Source organism: Urocampus carinirostris, chromosome 7 (genome assembly GCF_059441175.1).
Source record: "Urocampus carinirostris isolate Australia breed hairy pipefish chromosome 7, RoL_Ucar_1.0, whole genome shotgun sequence".
Classification (NCBI taxonomy): Eukaryota; Metazoa; Chordata; class Actinopteri; order Syngnathiformes; family Syngnathidae; genus Urocampus; species Urocampus carinirostris.
In genome coordinates this window covers 43,206,491-43,219,640 of record NC_142355.1, presented here as the reverse complement: position 1 = coordinate 43,219,640, position 13,150 = coordinate 43,206,491, and the positions used below count along the sequence as shown (strand labels likewise).

The following is a 13,150-nucleotide window of genomic DNA, read 5'->3' as shown; positions in this document are numbered from 1 at the left end:
TATACCTCTGCACTCATAACACCATCCATCCACGTCGATAGCGGCCTCTCTCTTGGTCTCCTTCCATTGACTTCTGCTCTGTAGATCCTCTTCAACATTCGCTCCTCATCCATCCTCTCCATGTGTCCAGACCAACCAAGTAGTCTCTCATCCACTCGCTTGCTCGCTACTACTCCTGTTCTGTCCCTCAAAATCTCATTTATCAATTTATCCAATATTGTCAGTTCTAAGATACTCGTCAAACATCCAGCCATCCATTATCTGCACCGCTTATCCTCAGTAGGGTCGCGGGGGATGCTGGAGCCCATCCCAGGCATTTTTCACACCTGGGGACAATTTGGACCGGGCAATCAACCTGACATGCATGGTTTTGAACTGTGGGAGGAAACCAGAGTGCCCGGAGGAAACCAACGCAAGCACCGTGAGAACATGCAAACTCCACACAGGAAGGTTCAATCTCATGACCTCAGAACTGTTCTAGCATGCGCTAACCACTGCGCTGCCGTGCTGCCCACTTCTCAAACACTTTATCTCAAAAACATTTAATTTCCTTCTCAAAAGATAAAACCTAAATATATAAAAATGTAACATAAACAAATAGAACATATTTACAAATATAAATAAAACTACAGTTAGAACTATTTTGTTGTAGCAACACAATGATGATAAAAATTATTCTGATTCAGAATCTAATACAGTGGCATCAAGTACTGATTCCTCACGCATTGTCACTTGAAATAAAACATTTATTTCAAAGACAAAAAAACAAACACACCACACACAAGTAGTTTTATGAGCACTGGGAGGGAAATGAATGACCAAAAAACATTGTGATCATGCAACTGTTACAATGCCATTGAATCAGTAAATAGGCAAGTAAAATAGGCTGCTAGCTAAGGGTGAAAAAATGGCACAAGAAATGTGTGCTGGTCAGCATGATGGAAGGCGACTTTGCTGTGAGGCCTGGTCTTAAATCCAACGATTCCTGTGAGCTATATGGCAACCAAAGCATTGGCTCCGGGTCTAGATTCTGAAGGGGGAACAGGGAAAAAGAGGAGTACTTAATATGAAGTGATGTCCCAACGCAACCAAAAATATATGCTGACTATGGAAGCCAAAGTGTGCAAAATTAATTGCCTTTTTTTGGCAATTAATAGGCAATTAAGGGTTATTCATTATTAAGATGGGTGTCATTAGCGTTGTACCTCGCACATCAAGTGTTAAACATCCCTACGAGACGAAATCTGAACATGAATTCAAGGATGAGTCTGACAAGGCGGAGACATTAAAACGCGCTGTGTCCAGGTATGGCAAACAAACTCGGACCCTGAAAACCTTCGTTACGGCTAAAAAAAAAAACACCATGGAAGTAAGCTATCATATTGCATGGCAAAGCACGGAAAACCATTTGCAGATGGCGAATACATTAAAGAAGTGTGTGTGCGATTCAAGTTTTGATATTTTCTGCAATAGGGTTTCATATAGGAATGGTATGGTAGCTGTCTATATCACTTGTTTTTTGATTGTATTTCATTGTTGATGAAGAATGGTTGATTCTGGTTGATTTTTGTGATAAAAAAAATGAAGTCATGGATGTCTACAGGCCTTTCCACATGTTGCTCACATTCATTTTTTAGTTTATTGATGAACAAGAATAGTGGAAGATAAATTGGTTAGTTTTACGATTCCAATGTCAATCCATGTTGTATATTTGGACTGGTGAAAAATTACAGCTCTGTTGAATACAAAAAAAATCTTGTGCGAGTCATTAGTCTAAAATATAAATGTGTGGTTCTTCGAAATGGATTAACATTTTTATGTTACCATTCTAGGTCGGTAGTAGCTCAGGAGAGAATCAAAGATGTGCATGTTCGATTCCTGGCTCATCCAGGGCAAGACACTGAATGTATCCGATATTCAGGTACCTTGCATGGCTAGGTCTGCTATTGGTGGGGGTGGGTAACGTGTGAAGTGTATTGTTAAGTGCTTTGGAGGTTCTAAGTGAGTGATTAAAGTGCTACATACTGTAAATGCAGTCCATTTACCATTTTATCATAATTAATCACATCATGTCTTTAATCGTAAAAAGTCAAATGTTAAGTTGACAGTATTTATTATTCGACCACTAGATGTCTTTGTATGGTGAAGTGCAGGGGAGTCAAACTCATTTAGCTCGGGCCACACAGAAGAAAACATTTTTTTCACGGGGGCCAGTTTAGTAAATCAATGCTATATAAAGTGTGCCTTAGCTGGAGGGCTGGGGGTCTTTTTTGGGGTCTAACAAATAAATTATGAATCAGAAGTAAGATTTGATCATAAAATGATTATTGAGGGATTTTTTGACTGTTTTTTTTAACACTAAGATTTGCTAAATAATTCAGTGTCCCTTTAAAAATAATAAAATCACCAAAGAAAATAATTTAGTTTTTTTTAAATTAGGTTTTCAAAAACAGCAAGTACATATTTTATAAGAAAGACACTATATGAAAACGAATAAAATATAATTTTCCACTTTTAAGAAATAGACGATTGGATGCCTGCAATTTGTCTGTGTATAATTTTTTTGGTCAGCATACTAACAAAGATTTACCCAAATGCAAAATAAAATAAATAAAGGAAATCTCAAAATGTTGTGCTCAAGTCAACATACCTCATAAAATGACAGGGAACGATCAAGCAAGAGAGTTTGCTGCTCCTCAGCAAGCTGACAGATTCTCCGTGTTTCACATTTCCTCCATTTGGCTCTGCGGTTCTGAAACCAGATCTTCAAACAAAAAACTACAGTGAGAAAGATAAAATCATTTTTGTCAGGGTAATACTGTGCTATTACCATGGGGGCACCAGCGCCCCCGTTTTACAAGCGCTATTTCAATTACCCTAACCCCACGACCGTTGGCCTGAAATAAAATTCGAACAGTTCCTGAGTAGACGGGCTTCGTGGCGGTATTTAAAAATATCTAATTCACTCAAAGTAGTTCTTCAGAACACCCACAAGGGAAAAGCAACTTCCCACAATCCCACAATCGTATCTTAAGGCATGGTCACACGGCCTTTCACGGGCGTATCGCAGCTGAATCACTGCCAGAAGTTTCTGCCCGTGAAGCAGACGCGGTGGAAAATGTGCAAAATTGGCTAAACCCGCTGTTTACAGACGCCGGCGACTGTTCCGCGTCCTTATCGCGGGTAACCGCGGCTGCATCGCGTTTGACCGTGCTTACACGCGGTACACACGCTAATGCACGAGATAACACCGCGATACAGGCGCAGAACAAACGTGCTATGACCGTGTTCCACCCGCGATTACCCGCTAAAATTTCGCTTCCTACCCGTGTGTATCCACGTCTTGGCCGCGGCCGTAGCACGTCCTAGCACGTTCGTACCGCGTCTTTACCTCGTGTGTACCACGTGTGCCGCCCGCAGTTACCCGTGGTCTAAAGTTTTGAGCAGCGCAAAACTTTTTTGCGCAGCCAGCCGCGTGTGAATTTCTTACCGCGTGTAAAGCACTGCTGTATCTCGTCTGTATCACGATCTCAAAGCATCCAACAGCGTCTGCTTCACGAGCAGAAATTTCTGGCCGTGATTCAGCCTCGATACGCCCGTGAAAGGCTGTGTGACTGGGCCTTTACAGGCATACATGTGTGCCAATGGACACAGGCAAGAAATAACACATACAGGGCATAATAAATATTGCATTTTGCAAAGTAATTATGGTTATCTGTAACTAATACAAAAATATTAAAATCCTTTGAACAGAACTTTATTAATTTTGATTTTCAACGGGGCAATGAATTGGGGTACTAATAAGTCATGTATTATGTAGGACAGGGGTCGGCAACTTATGACACGCGTGCCAGCAGTGGCACGCGAGGGCTTAACTAGTGGCACGCGAGTGCACGGCAAAATAATAATGATTCTTTTTTCAAAAAAGTGAGCACTTTTACCAGAAATTTAGGCATTTTCAGTTGCGCACGAGGTTTTATGGTAGCGCCCCTCCTCAGCTCTGTGTGTGAGCGTGTGTCTGCGAGGCGCCGAGGAGAGGAGGAGAAATTCCTGTATTTACCCAGCCAACAAAACACAGGCGCGCTAAATATGAATGAATCACGTCAGCTCCTCCAGCAAAAAAAATCTCGTTCTTTTCAGCCAGCGTGGTGAGATGACTGGGTCTTTGTGCAAAAAAAATTACCGTGGTGTTGGTGCATTATGCCTTGAGAGCGTTGTACCTCGCACATCAAGTGTTAAACATCCTTACGAGACGAAATCTGAACATGAATTCAAGGATGAGTCTGACAAGGCGGAGACATTAAAACGCGCTGTGTCCAGGTATGGCAAACAAACTCTGACCCTGAAAACCTTTGTTACGGCTAAAAAAAACACCGTGGAAGTAAGCTATCATATTGCATGGCAAAGCACGGAAAACCATTTGCAGATGGCGAATACATTAAAGAAGTGTGTGTGCGATTCAAGTTTTGATATTTTCTGCAATAGGGTTTCATATAGGAATGGTATGGTAGCTGTCTATATCACTTGTTTTTTGATTGTATTTCATTGTTGATGAAGAATGGTTGATTCTGGTTGATTTTTGGGATAAAAAAAAATGAAGTCATGGATGTCTACAGGCCTTTCCACATGTAGCTCACATTCATTTTTTAGTTTATTGATGAACAAGAATAGTGGAAGATAAATTGGTTAGTTATACGATTCCAATGTCAATCCATGTTGTATATTTGGACTGGTGAAAAATTACAGCTCTGTTGAATATAAAAAAAATCTTGTGCGAGTCATTAATCTTGGTGTGGAACTCTTATTTACAAGGACTTTTGAAAGTGGCACGAAAAGGTTGCTGACCCCTGATGTAGGACATTGTCTCTAGGAATTGCTTCACTATCTACGGTAAAAAAAAGATGACAAAATATGGACAACTGAGAGAGCAAGTCTTAAAAGTTTTTTTCGTATATATTTTTTTGTAAATAAAAGTTCGTATTTCCAGTTTATGTTGTCTTACTATGTGTTTATGTTCAGTTCCAGTCTTGTAATCCTGAAAAACACAAGTCAGTTTTTTTTTTTTTTTTTTTTATTACTGTCATTACATTGTTTTAATACATATTTATGGTAGATATTGCCAGACATTAAAAGTTTGGGTTGATTTGAAAAAGCCACAAGTAAATTCTCATAACCAAATTCTTGACTCTTTCATGGCCAAAATTACAATACAATTCCAAGTGGCCTGTAAAGGGTTAATGAAAACACTGTGTGGTTTAGAAATATCAGGTTGACTTTGGCTAATGATCTTGTCCTTACCTGTATGCGACCCTCAGGGAGGAACAGACAGGAGGCTAGCTGCTCTCTGGTGTCCACATCTGGATAGTGAGTCTGCTGGAAGACCTTCTCCATTGCCTGCACCTGTGCTGTTGTAAAAGTAACCCTCGTTTGCCTCTTTCTTTGTCCACCTAAATAAAATTAACATTATTATTAATAGCAGAGCTTTTACCACCAATGTTGGAAAATATTTTTTACATATTTCTTTTTTTAGATGAAAGATTGTAGAAAAAGAAACTTGGACCATTGTGGGCGAGACCCTGGCTGATTTTTGGTAGGGTCCCATTAAATCTCAAATTCACTGTATTGGGTCATTTAGAAGACTCTATTACAGGGGTCACCAAACTAAGGCCCGTGGGCTGTATCAGTCCCGCTAACAGATTTTATCCGGCTTGCGGGACAATGCTGAGAGAAACATCAGAAGACAAATGTGCCGTTTCTAGACAAACAATGACATTTGGTTTTTATTATGTCCAGTGCATGTCGTCAAATCATGCAATAAAACACTTCTGAGGTAGCCCGGTCGCATGTTTTTCAGTGCAAATAACAAACTCAAAGTGCTTGAAAAGGGAGATATTACTTTGCTACTACTCTTAAATAAAGGCTTTTTTTCAAATGAATATATTATTTTTGTAATTTTTTGTGTTTCAAAGCCAATTGCATTAAATTGTCCCTTTATAAACAAATGGACAATGAAACACAACTTGTGCAAGTAAATCCAAATGAGAACATCTGGATTATCTCATGTTATTTATTTTTTCAGAGGTATTGGATTTACGACTCTCTAAAGGCATATACAAAAAAATTAAATACATCAATAAGCTATTTTTTTTTTTACGACGGCCCCTATGTACATTTTTTAAACCAAAATTTGGAGACTGCTGCTCTATTGGGAATATTTGTTTCATGACTTGCATTCAATACAAATTAAGTTATTACTTATATTATAACAATCACATTATGATATTTACTGGAGCAGTCAGCTTTGTATTTTGAAAACAATGTATGTTGTTTGTCTTCTGAAGTTAATAAACTTCAGGGGTGATGGAAAGCGTGAATTTACAATTGAATAACTAACATTGAACACACAATATTAAACTTCTGAGAAGTGCATACCTGTGCCAACAGGCTCTTTCGGTATCCTGTTGTTTTCCTTGATAACAGAACAGTTGCAATAAACTTTTTCATCCCCTGGGATGCAATTTGGCCTTCTCAAAATCTCCTCGATGGAATGAGACAATTTTTGCCGTGGTTGCCGGTCTGGCCTGGTCTCCGTTTCATTTATATTTCGCAATTCCAACATTTTTATGATTAAATGCCCTTTCTAAATTGGAATATTCTGAAATTCCGAGATTGCACCAAAAAGCCTCCTTGGACTTCCTCCTTCGGTCTTTTGGTGCTTGTCTGACACTCTGAGAGGTGAAGGCATTCAGGTTGTCCTGCAGAATGGACTGTAATCAACTTGCATCACATAGTCACCATGTAGGAGGAGTTCCTATAACCATGCTTACAGTACTAGGAAATAGCCCGTATCACTAATCAACATCGCAAAGTTTTCTCAAAGAAAAAACTTGAACCTTTTATCATTAACGAGTATCACTTGTTTGCGTGGCGATAATAACCTGATGGTTATACATCATATGTGTTGATTGACATGGAAATTATTATGTATTTAGTAAGTAAAGTAGAGCTTATTATTTTGTCTTATCACCAGGTTTATCACTATGCCCGTTATATGGCTTCACACCTGAAATCCACCGCAGAGTGATGCTGACCTCTTGTGGTGTTTGTTGGGAAGTAAAAGCATGTGGAATTGTGCTTGCACTTAAAATGAATGGCAAGCAGTGAAGTGCTTTGAGGTTCGTGTCTGGTAAGGCAGAAATATTTACAAATAAGTGAACCTACATCTTACTTATCATTTGATCGGCAGATCAAAAAACAATAGACGTACTTAGGAGTAACAGAGTTGAAATTTGATTGTTTTGAATGTTTTTTTGAATTCTCACAAAATCTGTGTTTGTTGTATTACTGTTAATATTCCTGTACCTCATTCAATTGTTAAGTCATGGGCGTCTGCGACTGTCTTTCTCGTTTGGCACTTTATGGGCTTCAGCGCTTGCCGTAGCTTCAGCTAATTTGCATCGTGCTGAAGGTAAGATGTGCCCAATATCAGTTGGATAAAAATGCATATTTTGCTAGATATAGGAGCTGCTTTCACAAATTATTTTTGTTTTTAAAGATATATAAGTTGTGCTAAATGATGTATATTAAAAAACACTAAATAAAAAGTAAAGTAATACAGCTTGAAACGATGATGCAACATGTTTTGATGCAAACACGCCACGAGGTGCGGCCTGTTGAGTGATGACCCGTTTTTGTATTCTTAATGTTTTAGATTATTGCAGTCGTGAACAGATGCCTTGACTTTTGTATTGTTTTGTTTACTGAATGCAGGCAATAAACCGAGTGACTGTGAAACCTTGTGTCGCGCATGATTGAGGGTCGTTACATAGGCATATAAAAAAAACAATATATAGGCAATTCTCGCTCATAAAAACAGATGTCAATGCAACAAAAAAAAATACTGTAGGGCTTTACTTGCTGTTAGTGTTAAGATTTGTCAATTTTATAGCGATCTTACTCGTGATATTGCGGTAAGACGTTTTCTATTGAGTGAGGTCATTATGCACGCACCATATTTTGTGTGACTGTTTTTGCATTTGCAGCCGGTATGCACAGTAAAGTGTTACATACTAATTGTATCAATAATACTTATAATATAATGTGAAAATTTTGGGATTTTGGAAAAGAGACTCGGAAAAATGTTAAAGTTAAATGATTTGAAAGGTGAAGGAAGACAGACTTTTCATCCTATGCATGTTCGTTTAACAGACATGACGAATATGAAAACACTCGAGTGAATAAATTCCATTGAGGTTTTTATTACAATAAAAACAAACAAAAAAGAATATTCTCGTATTGTGAGTACAGAACAAGGACTCAATGGTTTAGCAAGTGCGCAGACTAAATGGCTGACATAAACTTATACAGTATACCAAGAGGGAAGGCTATGACAAAAAAAACAAAAATTAGTGGAAAAATCCCTAATAAAGACCAGCCATTTGTCCAGAAATGGTCTACAAGTAGTGATGTTACAAATGCATCTGGAGTCACAAGTCATGCCCCGCACAGAGGGGGCCTGCATCAAGGCCCATCTCGTTTTTTCCTCATATCACGTGTTCAAAGGCAAACAGAGTCCTGTTTTTAGCGATCACGTTTTTAGCGACCACTCGCATCGTGATTCGCTCTCAATAAATAGGCGCAAAAAACCCAGGGGGAGTCCCCCGCATGACCGTATCACGTGAGTCTGGGATCATTGCTGCGCTACTTCAAATGCTTAAGAATGGAGCCACTCAAAAAGTGAAGGACTTCACCAGTATGAGAACTTTTCAAACATATATATCCCAACAAGGTGTAAACCGACATGTATAACCAAGCACAGTTCCACAAACAACACCCCATGCATGTTGAGGCACTACCGAGCCTTGCATGAAAATGAACGAGCACAACCAATGCCAAGTAATAAAACACAATCATTTAAAATGCTATGTCCCTTTCTGTGGCTGAAACAATCTCATGATGGAATGTAATAATGATTGCCTGTAGGTACCAGGAAACATGATGTGGACCGGGGTTTGTTTGACATGGTTGTTAAGGTTTCCCAGCCCTTCACCTTGTTGGAAGATCAGGGATTTAGAAGCCCCCTGCATCTCCTCGAGCCTACCTATAACATTTCAACAAGACAGGTGAGTATATCCATGTGTGCATGCCCGCAGGAAGGGCAGTTCAAATCATGGTCTCTGTTAAGTGCTTTGAATGTCTTGACAATCGCTGATTAAATCTGAGGCATTATTGTTTTGTTTTTTTCCGCGCTCTCAAGGCAATGGTTAGGGAGATATTTTATACCAAAAAGCAGAGGGCAAAAGAAAAGGTCCAGAAAGCTAGTGCTTGCAGTCTGACTGCTGACATGTCAAGGGGGTGCCTTGACACAAACAGACACTTGTGGTATGATTGTGAATTATCATGAAAATCATATCAGTTGTTAAAAAAAATATAAGTCACATTGAAACGCGCACAAACGCGCACGGACACACACACACACAGATCTGGAATTACAGAGTACCGTATTTTCCGTACTATAGGGCGCACCCCCAAAAAATAGTTTTTGGTCCCATATCTTCCATAGATAAGGCGCACCGGATTATAAGGCGCTACAATGGGAACGTCGACAAAACAGTCAGATGATTCAGTAAAACTGATTACCCCCTTAACATTCCCAAAGCTTGCAAAGAAGCAAATGCGTGTCGTAGACACGTGCGGATGCGGTGTCCGTACGATGTCACTCAAATGCATCAGTTCCAATATCATTCGGAAGGTTAAAGTCTTGGGATTCAAGAATTACCTACCATTCCTTAGTTTCTATTTTTTTTTTCGCTCGCAACTTTACTGTGCATATGACAATAAACACTTGGAATTGAGTTTAATTCACTCAACTCATCACAGCAACGTCAAGATTGTTCTAAAACAAGATACCGGGAAAATATAAAGCCGCATAGCTCACCTAAGTTCTCACGTTCAATAATAATACGCAACCATGGGCTTCTTACAACCGTGAGTGTAGTAAATCCAGGAGGGTAAAATATTTACAAATACAGACTAATGAAACATGTTTACTTATGGCGTAGTTTAGCAAGCTTGCTATTCAGTCATCTTTTTCCGCCAATTGCAGGGTTTGTTTTGGCCCTCTAGCCTATCCGAGGCTCCGAATAACTTCAGCCAATAGCGATCGATTTAACTGCTGATTGACACATCTTTTTCGGCCAATTGCAGGGTTTGTTTTGGCCCTCTAGCCTCTCCAAGGCTCCGAATAACTTCAGCCAATAGCGATCGATTTAACTGATGATTGACACATCTTTTTCGGCCAATTGCAGGGTTTGTTTCGGCCCTCTAGCCTATTCGAGGCTCCGAATAACTTTAGCCAATAGCAATCGATTCAAATGATGATTGACACATTGGTTAGCCAATGAAACGCCGGTATATAAATCCCAGCATACACCGCGGACTACTCCACGTTCTGGGGAAAATCGAGTCGGCGGCTGTTGCGTAAGTTGCGAGACCTTGCGATTTAATATTGAGCCATATATAAGGCGCACTGTATTATAAGGCGCATGGTCAGCTTTTGAAAAAAATTAAGACTTTTAGGTGCGCCTTTATAGTGCGGAAAATAGGGTAGTTTAGATTTAGTTAGATTCAGATTAGATGGATCAGATCAGGAGTCTGAAACCTTTTTGACCCAAAGAGCCATATATGCAAAAGTATTTTAATTTTACTTTCGAGAAAGCCGCACCCTATATTTTTAAAACAAAAGTCAACAAAAAACCCCAAACCCGCTCTCCAGAAAAAAAACGTATTCTTCATCACATTTTAATTTACTTGATGTTTGCTGATTTGATAAACTCTATGATATGATAATATGCCAGAGCCCGTGTCCCATATCAATACAATTATACCACTTAAAATTCATCTCCCTCCCGCAGTAACTTTAGTACCGGTATGTTGAGGCTCATTTTGACTGCCATTTTTGTCCTAAATAATGGTTTGAAAACAAGGTGCAAGCCAAGTTCTTTTGAAGAAATGTTACAAAGTACTGCAAACAAGAATACCAACATATTAAGTGCAGACAGTGCTGGGTGAGGAGAAAGAGCGAGAAAGAGAAATGCGGGTGTCCTGGGTACAACTCTGCACATTCCAATTGCTCACCCAATCAAATGGCCTCTCTGTGCTTTACTAAGGCTTTTGGGTAAAAGGTTTGTTTTAGGTTTAAGTTTATTCTGTGGCTTTTCATCATACAGTGTTGCAACAATGAACTTAGATTGTTTAATGACGGTTTATCGTAAAGGTTTATTTAGTGATTTTCAGCCACGAGGTCTGTTGGTGTGACACCTTCACTGTAAACGTTTGTTAAAGTTGTGTCTTATGTACAAATATACCTGACCAAACCCAATGAGTTTTTTTGGTTTGAACAGTTTTGCTGGTAATATCCGTGCTATGCGGTTGATGGTGGACGCATCAGGTTAGCACTACTCGTTCTATGCGTTTATACTGTCATTGGCGTCGGTTTTAAGAGTATTGTTAATTATTAATTTTACAATTCTAACCATTTTAACATAGTTAGAAGTAAAGCAGCCGCGTCCTGCCATGGCCGGGCATTATACCGGCGGGCGGAGACGTAACTGCGTGAGATTCTTGCTCAAAGATGTTGTGGCAATTTCGGAGGGAATGTCAAGGACGGATTTTATTAACAAGTTTGTTGAAAAGATTCTGAAGTTTAAAAAGGAGGAGGTACATGCTGTCATAAAAATGACTTCTGGCAAAGGCTTTGATGTGAGTTTTGAAACGGCAGCTCTTTATCAAGAGTTTTGGAATCGCTTTGAGGGAGTGAGGTCCCAGTTTTCAGGATTTACAGTGGAGAAGCTGACTGATAATGCTAACAAGATTGTCGTTGTTAGAATGTTTAGTGAAATAATCAGTGCTGATGACGTCTGTTATTGGTTGAGTAGATACTGCTCAGTAAAAGGCCAGGCTATGAAGGTGAGGTGTGAGAAAGGCTATTGGAATGGTGCCTGGAGGGTACCAGTCCAACTACGGCAAGATCCTCAGGGCTTTCAGGGACTGAAACAAATTCCGTCGACTATATTCCTGGGGGAAAACCGTGGCTTTATCCACTATTAAGGGCAACCGAAACTCTGTCGCAAATGTGGTGAGCATGGGCATCTGGCTGAGGTATGTGATCGAATTTTTTGTGGAAAGTGCAGAACAATTGGACATTCCTTTGAGGAATGTAGCAATAGCAGAAAATGCAATCTCTGTGGAGAAACGAATCACCTCTTTAGAAACTGCCCGAATTCGTTTGCTAACAAATTGAAAGCTAGGAAGGCAGTTAACAAAGACAACAAAGACAATGAAATGATTTCAGACAACATAGATAATGAAATGAATAAATGTCACAAAGACAATGAAGTGAATAAAGATAACAAAGACAATGAAATTAATAAAGTCATGGAAATACAAAATGAAAATGAACAAGAAATTAATGAAGTTATAGAAATACCCAATGAAGATGAACAGGAAATGAATAAAGTTATGGAAATACCCAATGAAATTGATCAAGAAATGCACAAAGAAATTGGACAAGACAAACAAATTGAAAAAACAGATGTACCTACCAAAACCCCTGGAGCAGAGACCAGAGAATCAAAATTGAAACAGGAAGAACCTGGAAATTCTAATTCGATTTCTCATAAAATACCTGAATTTGGACATGACAAACAAATAGAAAAAGCAACTGCCACTCCGAAAACACATATTAATCAGGAAGGGCCTGGAAGAGAGTTCAAATTAGCAAATTTGTTTGCTACGCCATTGCCGGGATTTGGAGAAGACAAACAAATCGAAAAGGCGAATGACTCTCCAAAAACCCATACGGGCACTGGAAAGAGGAGTAAAAGTAAGACAAAATTGGGAGTGGTGAAAAAACCAGCAACAAAGATAAGAGATTTAGAAGAAAGCCGATTGCCGGTGAATAAGCCCACAAGGGAACTGTATGAAGTTGAGACGGAGGAAGTCGGGGAGGGAAAAAATCTGACCCTTAGTGGGCAAGGAAGTAAGAGACCCCTTGATAGGTCCTCTGGCTCACCCCCTAACCCAGAAAAAAGGGGAAGACCTGGAACCACAGACAGAGAGTCAGAGGGTCCCAGAGTTTTCCCCGGTGAGT

General features: G+C 39.5%; 1 protein-coding gene across 1 annotated transcript; it reads right to left on the bottom strand.

Moving 5' to 3' along the window:
• Nucleotides 1-650: 650 nt before the first annotated feature.
• On the bottom strand, nt 651-6,740 carry LOC148363379 (paired mesoderm homeobox protein 2-like). Its single transcript, XM_088339395.1, has 4 exons — nt 6,433-6,740; nt 5,299-5,447; nt 2,651-2,764; nt 651-1,030 (listed from the first exon to the last, which is right to left on the bottom strand). Exons 1-4 carry the CDS (start codon nt 6,617-6,619, stop codon nt 890-892), a joined length of 591 nt encoding a protein of 196 aa, XP_088195521.1. The 5' UTR covers nt 6,620-6,740; the 3' UTR covers nt 651-889.
• Between the last annotated feature and the right edge of the window lie 6,410 nt (nt 6,741-13,150).

Coding starts and splice junctions, on each gene's coding strand:
- LOC148363379 (XM_088339395.1), bottom strand. CDS start 6,619: ATGTTGGAATTGCGAAATATAAATGAAACGGAGACCAGGCCAGACCGG. Junction 2,765..5,298: donor TCCCTGAGGGTCGCATACAG/GTAAGGACAAGA, acceptor TTTTGTTTGAAG/ATCTGGTTTCAGAACCGCAG. Junction 1,031..2,650: donor GTTCCCTGTCATTTTATGAG/GTATGTTGACTT, acceptor TTCCCCCTTCAG/AATCTAGACCCGGAGCCAAT.